This window comes from Pundamilia nyererei, unplaced genomic scaffold, assembly GCF_000239375.1.
Source record: "Pundamilia nyererei isolate P.nyererei 1_Seehausen unplaced genomic scaffold, PunNye1.0 scaffold00006, whole genome shotgun sequence".
NCBI classification, from domain to species: Eukaryota; Metazoa; Chordata; class Actinopteri; order Cichliformes; family Cichlidae; genus Pundamilia; species Pundamilia nyererei.
The window spans coordinates 5,918,766-5,929,070 of NW_005187407.1; the positions used below are offsets into that span (position 1 = coordinate 5,918,766).

Consider the following 10,305-nt stretch of genomic DNA (forward strand, 5'->3'; position numbering starts at 1 on the left):
ACACACACACACACACACACACACACACACACACACTCGTTTTCATATCTTAGTGAAAACATCTCATTGACATAATGCTTTCCCTATAGCTGCTAACCCTAACCATCAAAAATGAATGCCTAACCCTCAGCCTAAACCTAACCATAACCTAATTGTATCACTGACACTAAAACCACACTTTGAGCCTCAAAAATGCCTTCAAACTTGTGGGCATGGACATTTTGTCTCCATAAGTAACTGTTGGTCCCCACAGTTATAGTGGCATGCCAGTCTTCTGTCCTCACAAAGATCTTTAAACATGTACACACACCAAAAGGCAAGGAAATAAACAAAGGGACTTTTACTGCCCAATGGAAACCATTATAGACTCACTGGTAATCCGTGTTGCATCACAAAAAGTCATTGTCTGTGTTCTTTACATTAGATAATTAATACATTAGCAATTTAGATTATCATACAAAGACAAAGTAATTAGTTTCTACCTTTATTTATGTTTTAGTCACTCGTAACAAGACATTTCCTCTTTCTTGTCTCTTTTGGGACGTATTAGCACCACTTATGATCGTCTCCCACACCCTTTAAAAACAGTTGTTTAAGTGGTTCATATGCACAGCTATCAATGATGAATTTTAATATGCTGTGAGATTAATCCCAAGCAGTCGTTTTCTGGCATAACCATTAGCATTAACCCCCTCCCCACCCTCCGACTCCCCTCCTACGCCTGTTGATGGATAATGGTGCTATTCCGTTAGGAGCAGTATCTCCATGAGGCATGTTCCACGGAGAGACGTGGGAGGTCACAACTGATGCAACAATCCCTTTCCGTGCTTCCTGCCCAATAACATTGCAGAAAAAAAGACTAAATCATTAAGAACACAAAGAAAAGTGTGCATATACAGTACATTAAACATTTGTGATGGCTGGTCTTTTCACTTCTCTTTATATACTTCAGGTTTTTCCATCAGAATCCTGCTGTGCCAAAAAGTAAACTTCAGTTTATGCAGCACACCCAAAAAAACTGAAGACACAAAACTCATCCAAAAAATACAATTTAATTTGAAACTCTGCTGTATTTTCTTCCTGTTTTGTTTTGTTAAACAGTTTCCCTGTGTGTCATGTTTTTTTTTTTTGCTTCTTTACCTTCGCTGCCTGTCTTACTTGACTTTTGACTCTGAACTGTGTAAATGTTAAAATGTCAAGTGTTTTTTTTTCTAGCAAGTCATGATGTTAACTGTAAAAGAATTACAAAAAACTGGTGCGTACATTTTTACAGGTACATAAGTAACTAGGTTGACAGATGACAAGTGTCTTGGTCAGAAGTGCTCTATTCCATCATTAAACCATTAGAAATGAAATCACTGAAACTCATAATACGCAGTCCATAGACGCCATCATTAGGGCAAGAAAACCCCCACAAAAGCCCACTAAAATGGGTGAGAGGATATTTTTTTGAATGCAAATAAACCTTCCTTCACAAATCAGCTAAGACTGCTTCAAAGCAGGTGCTGGAGTGTAGATGACCTATATGTGCCTATAAGGCCAGTTAACAGACCTGGGTTTGATTGTGTCCTGGACCATTTCCTGCATTTCGTTCCCTTTCACTGTTCTGTCCAGCAATAAAGACTAAACTGTCCAAAAACATATCTTAAAAAGAAACTCTTAAGTAAGTAGAGCCAAACTCAACGTCTTCAATGTAAATACAGATGATTGACCTCAAGAAGAAAACCACTGAAGGGCACTCAAAATCAGAAAGGCCACATTAAACTTTGTTAGAAAGGACAACTCCATGGAGAGATGAAAAGTTTGGAGATGGAAAGGAAGGCCTCATGATCTCAAGCACACAGGATCATCTGTCAAATATGCTGGAGATATTTTTTATGCAGGTAAGGGCATGGCTGGCAATAGAAAGGAAAAAGGAAAATGCATAATGTTTAATTTCATATGTGTTTATGCGTGGGTGGGTATGACATGGCATTATGTGGTGTCGCTGCACATGATTATTCATGTTTATTTCTGTGCCGTTTCTCCATATACTCAGCTTATTGCATGTGTGAATATATGTGTGCGTCTCCCCTCTTTGTGTGTTTCTGTATGCGTGAATGTTAGAAATGATTAATGAGTCTGGAAGAGTGCCTGTGGGCTGAGATCAGGTGCAACAAGATTTAACTTAGCAGAAAAAGCTCAGTTGTATTCGTACCCATTCAATTAACCTGTCCCTGTGCACTCTCAGGCTTCCTCTGCAGAGCCATTCATCTCTACGTTTTACACATCACTCTCCTGCGGCTGTCAAGAGCTCCCATTTAAACGCCGTCTTTTATTTGTAGCCCTTTTGTGTTTGCAGTGTAAGACTCGCACGCAACACTCACAATCAGCCTTTTTAGTCTCATCTGGTTAAGAATATGCAATAGAAGTACCTATGCTGTATCATCTAGAGTTAAATAAATGTTGAATGCCATCTGTGTTATTTAGCTATTGATTCTATGCTACCACGAAAGCACAGTTGCATTTTCTTTTATTATGCCCCTATGAGTGCAGACTTACCTAAAGAGCCACCTGCTGTAAGCTGAGAATTACTTAACAATTCATCCGTGAACTGTTTGTTACTCTTTCATGAATTTAAACCAGACATATCTGCTTGTGTGGCGCTCTTTCCATTGTTATAGTAAAAAAAAAAAAATGCACCCACCAGACACTTTATTAGGTACACCTGTTTAACACAAATATCTAATCAGTGAAGCACATGGCAGAAACCCTAATAAGACTTTGGTACTGTCCCTTTATGACCATAATGTATCCATCTTCTAATGGCTGCTTCCAGCTCAATAATGAACATAACGATGAGTTCACTGTACTCAAATCAGGTCCAGACTCACCAGATTGCATTCCAATAGAGAACCTTTGAGATATGATAGAATAGGCGATTCACATCTTCAAGGTGTAGCTGGTAAATCTGCAGCGTCTGTGTGATTCTATCATGTTAATAAGGTGTCAAAAGTGCAATGATTAATGTTTTATGTTTGCTACTATTGTAGCTTATTTTCTTCCAATTCAACCCCCAAACTCTGTTATGCTGTGTTTCTCACTTTCTGCATTAGTCACATGCAATTTTCTAAACAGATTTGGTTGCTGCATAATCATGATTGTTGTCATGATGTCATGATCATTATAGATTTTCTAAACTATGTTAGGTTTGGTTTATTTACCTCACCAGGCATGTGCATAGCTTAATATCTTAATACGTTTGCTACTTTTTGCAGGTTGGAGCTTCAGCATGGGTTCAGCATACCAGTTTCACAGTTGGAGGGTGTTTGTCGTCGTCTGCGCCCTACCCTGTGTGTGCGCTGTGGTGGCACTTACCTTTATGCCTGAAAGTCCCAGGTTTTACCTCGAGGTAACGAGACCTTCTGATTTTTAGCAGACTAAACCTATTTTAGTCTGCGCCTCCTGAATGTGCTGCATCAGTTCGTATCCCAGAGAATGCCTTGTCATGGTGCTGTGTTGTCCTCAACTGTCATCAGTTTTACATTCAGCATCTTTCAGACAAATTGAGATTACTTGGACATTTCCCAGCAGATGTTTAATCAGACAAAAACAGTGTGAGTCATTCAGTGCTGTTGGAGGCCTGTGTATGTGGAAAATAGAAGCTCAGAGATCTGTGACAGTAGGTTTGCCGCTCCAGCATAATTATCCTTTGAAGTGAAATGAGTCACCATTGTCGTGACTGTCATCATTTTGCCCTATCTTGGAGAAATCAAAGGCTTGTATTTATGCACCTGAGCAGCCTGCTGCTGCTGATCCCATGAGTTTATCTTGTCGTCTCTCTTCCTTACTTTCCTTGCTTGACAGGTGGGGAAGCATGATGAAGCCTGGATGATCCTTAAACAGATTCACGACACCAACATGAGAGCGCGTGGGCAACCTGAGAAAGTCTTCACTGTGAGTGTTTGTTTCTGCAGTGCTGGGTTTCCTGACGCTTAAAGAAGTAAAGAGGCTTATATTCTGCCACCACTGGGACAGATTTTAACGCTTTCACCGTGCAGGATCACATCTGAATTATGATGGTTCTGAAAGCTGTTTTGTGTCATTCAGGCTTATTTGCAGCATGAGCTCCACTTTGGGAAAGCCGCTTAGTCAACATGTTTCCTGAATTGATCCTATGCTATTGAACACACCGTTTATATTCACCCTTTTTATACTGGTTTGATTATTTTTTCCATAATTCTGTTCATTAAATTTTTAAAGATAAACAAACAAGCAAAATGCAAAAACCAAACAGAATGAATCCAATGCATGTACTTTAGGTCCAGAAATGTGTCAGTTTCCCATGTCAAAGTTCCAGTCAGCTCTCCCTTCCATTCATGCAACGTACAAGTTCTCCCAAATTTACAATTAGAGAGTTCCACATGGAAATAGAACGAGGATCATCTCCGACCCCCTTCACCATTATGGCTTTCCTCACTAGCATTAAAAGAGACTCAATCACAGCCTCTTTTAAGAGAGGTGGGAATCTTCTCAAGCAGACAGAGTAGCAGGTTTGTTGAAATCTGCTGACCTATTGCTGTACTGTCACAGCTGTTCAGAAGCTGATTTGATTTTTAATGCTGTGTAGGTGTAATTTTATTCTAGAAATAAATGAAAGGCTATGATATTGCACAACAATGTCAGTAATTCAATGTCAACTTATTGTAAAGTAATACAGACGTTATTCTTATACTGTTTTCCAATATTCCAGGTAAACAGGATCAAAACTCCACGGCAGTTGGATGAATTTGTTGAAATGGAATCAGAATCTGGCAACCCAGTTTCCAAGGCTTTCTTCAGGATAAAGGCTGAAGTTCGTGGGGTAAATATTTGTCTTTTTATTTGATTATAGTTAATTTTTAACTATAATTAATTTTATTGTAAATTCCTGCTTTTATAAATAACTTAAACCTTCCTAAATTCACTAATGCTAATTTCAGCTGCTAAGCAAATGTGTAAACCGGAAAACTATAGAGCCACCTTAAACCTTCCTCAATAAATTAAAACTGTTGTTTGAGTGTGACGACATAACCTTTTTGACTCCTTGTCAAAAGTGTCTAAGATTTGAGTAACAGAAATATCAAATCAAGTAGGGCGGGGCTACAGTTTATGTAATACCAATTCAAACCACAAGACGGTGCAACAATTCAGTGCGACTTTTCTTTAACTAGGCAAGTCGCCGATAACAAAACCTTATTTATAAACAGCTGCCTGGTGGAAATGGAAATAGGGCTAAAAAGAAGTATCGAAAGTCAAAAGCAGCAGCACATATCAGAGAACATCTCAACACCCTCTCTGGTAGCACACTGCCCCCTGGTGGAGAAGATTTCAGTTAAGTTGTGTACTAGGCCATTACAAAAAGTACCTTTAATTATATTTGTTTTCCTTATTATTCCACTGTACCAAATCCTGATGCCTATTCTAATAGAGCTCTTGTCTCTTTTTAGATCTATCTGAACCTTATGAAGTGTTTCAACTACCCAATGCGAGAAAACATGTTGCGACTGGCCATAGTGTGGTTCACGCTGTCATTCGGGTGAGATTTGTCAGTTTTGTCATAGAAAAATCAGACAAGTTTCTGTGGTCAGATAATAGCTCTAGGCAGTCTGTTTTGTTGGCACATTGCATTTCTGTCATCTTGAGCGCTGCTGTGTAGAAGTTGCACAGTCTCAAAATCAATCACTGTCTCCCTGCCCCACGGATCAATACAGTTTCATTGGTGTCTCTGTGGATACAGAGGTGGACCTGCGTGCATGTGTGGAGGAGACAAGACAGGAGGCAGCCAGTTGATTTTTTAAAGCACAAGTATCTTCTGGATTTCTAATGTGTCTGTCTATCTATTTATTGTTTTGTCAGGTCTCACTCTAACACGAACAACCTCTCGTTGATGAACCGATCAGCTGATTTTTTAGATCCAACTATCAACATGTCCCTCTGATTGCAGATATTATGGCCTGTCAGTCTGGTTCCCTGATGTCATCAAACACCTGCAGGCTGATGAGTATGCCTCTAAAGTGAAGATCCATAACAATGAACGCATCGAAGGCATCACCTTCAACTTCACCCTGGAGAACCAGATACACAAAAATATTCTCTTCATTAACGACCAGTAAGACAATTCAGTTTCATCATCATCATCATCATCATCATCATCATCATCATAATAATAATAATAATAATAATAATAATAATAATGATGATGATGATGGAGGCAAATTTGTTATGCACAACTGATAAAATGTTACATGCTGCAATTAAAGTGATAAAGTGCATAAAATATCACCACTAGACATCAGCAGATTGCAGTCAACTGAATTCTGTTTTACTCCTTTACTTACTCCTCATAGTTCAAGTGCTAAATCCTAGCTACAGTAGCTGCTGTTGGACAAACATTTTAGTCAGAAAGAGTTCAAAAACAGCTTCTTTGCCACTGCTGCTGTTAGTCAGTGTTAGCTGCTGTTAGGTTTGGAGTCAGTCAAACTTTCTTTGAAATGGATTCAACATTGCTGGACTCAAACACTTAGTTTGATTAGATTCTCACACTGTTTGAGAGTTTGCTCGCTGTTTATCTGACAGGAAGTGTCATTTTTAGGACACTCGAGCGTTGGCATAACGTTAGCTTATAACCAGATGTTGTTGCATAACTTTCTCTTTGTGAGCTGTCAGCGCCGTTCACATGTATTTTTCATGAATTAATTGTAACATTTATAAGAACCCATCCATTTGTTGGAAGACTTAATTGCACATAAATATAATATTCTTGTTTTCTATTAAATAACTTAAAAAAATGACTGATTGTACCTTTAAAGTTAACATATTTCTGTTACTTCAGCTTTGTCAATATGAAGCTGAAGTCTGTCACCTTCATTGACTCCACCTTTCGTAACTGCTACTTTGATGATGTGACATCAGTGGGCTCCTTCTTCAGGAACTGTACCTTCATTGACACGTTCTTCTTTAACACAGGTGAGGCATGACTACACAGGTAAACTCTTATGTTTTGTCATTTCTAATACACCATCTATAATCTTAACATGGGAAAGTTTTTGGTTTTTTTGCTTCTCTGGGCAGATATCGATGAATCTAAATTAATTGATGGCACAGAGGTGATCAACAGTACATTTACCCACAACAAGACAGGGTGCCAGATGACTTTTGATGATGACTACAGCGCCTACTGGGTTTACTTCATCAACTTTCTGGGGACCCTGGCTGTTCTTCCTGGCAACATCGTGTCTGCTCTCCTTATGGATAAAATTGGGCGTCTCTCTATGTTAGGTAGGAAAGTAAGACCTGGCTCTTTGGTAACACTATGGATGTGTCAACTTTTACTCTTCTTTTGAATATGTGTGTATGTCCTCAGGTGGCTCCATGATCCTATCAGGCATCAGCTGTTTTTTCCTGTGGTTCGGCACCAGTGAATCCATGATGATTTTCATGTTGTGCCTTTATAATGGCCTCAGCATCTCTGCCTGGAACTCCCTGGATGTTGTCACCACCGAGTCCTTCCCTACTGTCAGGAGGTAACAGGACAAACGTGTTTTTTTTCTTATAGATAACATTGTTTTATAGACTTGTGTATAAAATAGGGCCTAATTCATCCAATTTATGAGAGTAACATGTTTCTGTTTTCGTTTTTTGATTTTCTCTCCCAGGGGAACAGGCTTTGGGTTCTGTAATGCTCTGTGTAAGCTGGCAGCAGTTCTAGGGAACCTGATTTTTGGCTCTCTTGTTGGCATTACCAAGGCCATTCCTATCCTCATGGCGTCATCAGTGCTTGTTGGGGGGGGCCTGGTTGGACTACGGCTGCCTGACACTCGGGCGAATGTCCTCATGTAACACTAGTGTAGCAGTGCTCACCTGGGCTAAAATCTGGATGTGAGAGTCCTAGAGAAACCCCGGTATGCGTTTTGAGGAAGCAGTGCAGCTGGCTTGGTTTTTTATACATATCTTAACACACATCTCAAAGCTCGCTGATGTATAAATGGTGAAGCAAAACCGCAAACACACCTTTTCACAATGTGTCTGATGCAAACCTTGTGAGGTGATAAGTTCAACATTTTGTGAATCATTCACCTACAGAGTTCTCGTTAGAGTTTGGTTTGTTGAGGTTGCACCTTCTAGCTGCAGTCATTGCTTATGTGGTAAAACTGCACGGTTAAAATCTGAAGGCTTTTAATATTGATACAGTCTTATTAAGCCAATCCAGATGGATAGAAAAGTGCAAAAACAAGCTGTAATGAGCACAGCCAACCTGCTGTGTGACAACGCAGGGACTAGATGATCAGACAGTTCATACTCGTGACACAGCTGTATGACAGCTGGCTTGCCCACAGAACCAACTATCAGTACACAGACCATGTGTGCCGATAGTCATCATACAGAAATAAATATAAAGAAAAACATGCAGCAGGTACCTCATTTGCAAAGGTGAGATACATATATCTAATTATTTTCACTCGCTTGCATCTAACATCAGTCTGCTGTATTTAGATCAGTGTCATATTTGCTCCTATATCAGCAACCTTCACAAAGAAGCCCATTTACATCAGAGACCAAGCCCTTTGCACTACTTACCCAACCAAGAATCAAAAAGGCCATATAGAAACACTTTTCCTGTATCAATAATTGTATGTCACGTTGAATATGAACATGGAAATTTTTATTTTCTGCTGTGTGTTTGTGAAAGCCAAAAACAATGATTTGTTCCTTTTGTCCAAATCTCTATGTGGTATTATTATTATTAGTAGTATTATTTAAAAAAAGCTCTAAGAGGAGCTATCCTTCTGATTTAGCTTTGTGTTGGATCCTGCTTGTGGCAGTAACATGTCATGCTGCTTCCTTTCAAAAATACTGAATGGCCTTTTTTAATGTGCCTCTCCTTGACTGGAGCAGATGCCCGTAGTCATGTGCTGTCCAAAGGTTTTAAGGAACAGACAGAAACTGAACAGGCATTAGATTAAAAAAAAAAGAATAAGTAATTTTATGTACATATGTAAAATATGTCACAGATATTGATTCATTTTTGGTCTTAATGTCATGTTTTTTGTTAGACCTACGTATTTTGCTAAAACTTTTGTTTCCTTCTCTCCTGCAAAAATGTCACTGCTATACCAATCGTATCATCAAGATATGACCTGTGGTGTTAGTTACCATGCAAGACGGCAAAATAATAATGTAGATAACAACCACCTCGTTATGACGGCGGATTGGTGCAGCCCATAACGTGTTTTTAAATGCATCTTAATTTAATCAAAATTAACCCCATTTTTGTTGGTTATAGTCGTTATATTCACAGTTGTACAAAACTGAAACTTCTAGGGAACATTAATCTTTTACCTCTCATTAGACTTGATCTCACTGGCCACTTGGTTAGATACACCTATTTAGCTTTAGTCAAGATGACCTGATCAAGCACACACTGATTATCAGAAGGAAGATGAAAGACGATCCAAGTGACTTTGAACATGGCATGGTTGTTGGTACCAGAAAGGCTGGTCTTAGTATTTTAAAAAACTGCTGACCTACTGGGATTTTCCCCACACAACCCTCTCTAGGGTTTACAAAGAATGGCCCGAAAAAAAAGAAGAGAAAATACCTTGTTGATGTTGAGTTCAAGGAGAAGGGCACGGCTGCTTTGAGCTGATGATGAAGCAGATGAGACTATAGCAGCAGAAGACTGCATGTGGTGTCACTCTTGTCAACTAACAACAGGAAACTAAGATTACAATTCACATGAGCTCACCAAAATTGGACAACAGAAAATTGCCTGGTCTAATGAGTCTCGAATTTGGCATAAACAACATGGAAGCATGGATCCATCCTTCATTACATCAGTGTGTCAGGCTGGTGGTGGTGTAATAGTGTGATGAAATTTTCATAGTACCAACTGAGCATCAGTCTACCTGAGTATTGTTGCTGATCATGTCCGTCCCTTTATGACCACAATGTACCCATCTACTGATGGCTGTTTTCAGCTCATATCATCTCAAACCAATTTGAGGTGATATGAGTTATTGTACAGCATGTCTTTGACCTCAATGCACATCATGATGAAGATAATAAAATAAAGATATCAGGAAAAAAATTTGATGCCGTCCCTCCCCCCAGATTCAGTTGCTCTCAGTTTTGAATAATAAACGTGTGTATTGTATTTTCTGTGGTGTTAGCTAACCTTAACCTGCATTTCTCTGTATTTGTGGCATCTGTAACTTCAGTGTGGACCTGGTTTGTGTCTGTGCTGCAGGTGGCTCTCTCTCAGCTACTCAAAAAAACAAAAACTGT

The 10,305-nt window shown here is 39.2% G+C and overlaps 1 protein-coding gene across 1 annotated transcript in view; it reads left to right on the forward strand.

The window, feature by feature from the left end:
* sv2ca (synaptic vesicle glycoprotein 2Ca) overlaps window positions 1–9,000 on the forward strand; it is a 27,725-nt gene extending 18,725 nt beyond the window's left edge. Inside the window, exons 5-13 of the mRNA XM_005722301.1 lie at window positions 3,258–3,391; window positions 3,847–3,936; window positions 4,733–4,843; window positions 5,469–5,557; window positions 5,966–6,130; window positions 6,854–6,987; window positions 7,093–7,299; window positions 7,385–7,544; window positions 7,677–9,000. Coding sequence (XP_005722358.1) covers window positions 3,258–3,391; window positions 3,847–3,936; window positions 4,733–4,843; window positions 5,469–5,557; window positions 5,966–6,130; window positions 6,854–6,987; window positions 7,093–7,299; window positions 7,385–7,544; window positions 7,677–7,860 — 1,274 coding nt within the window. The 3' untranslated portion in view covers window positions 7,861–9,000. The remainder of the gene's footprint in view (window positions 1–3,257; window positions 3,392–3,846; window positions 3,937–4,732; window positions 4,844–5,468; window positions 5,558–5,965; window positions 6,131–6,853; window positions 6,988–7,092; window positions 7,300–7,384; window positions 7,545–7,676) is intronic.
* Window positions 9,001–10,305: the final 1,305 nt, after the last annotated feature.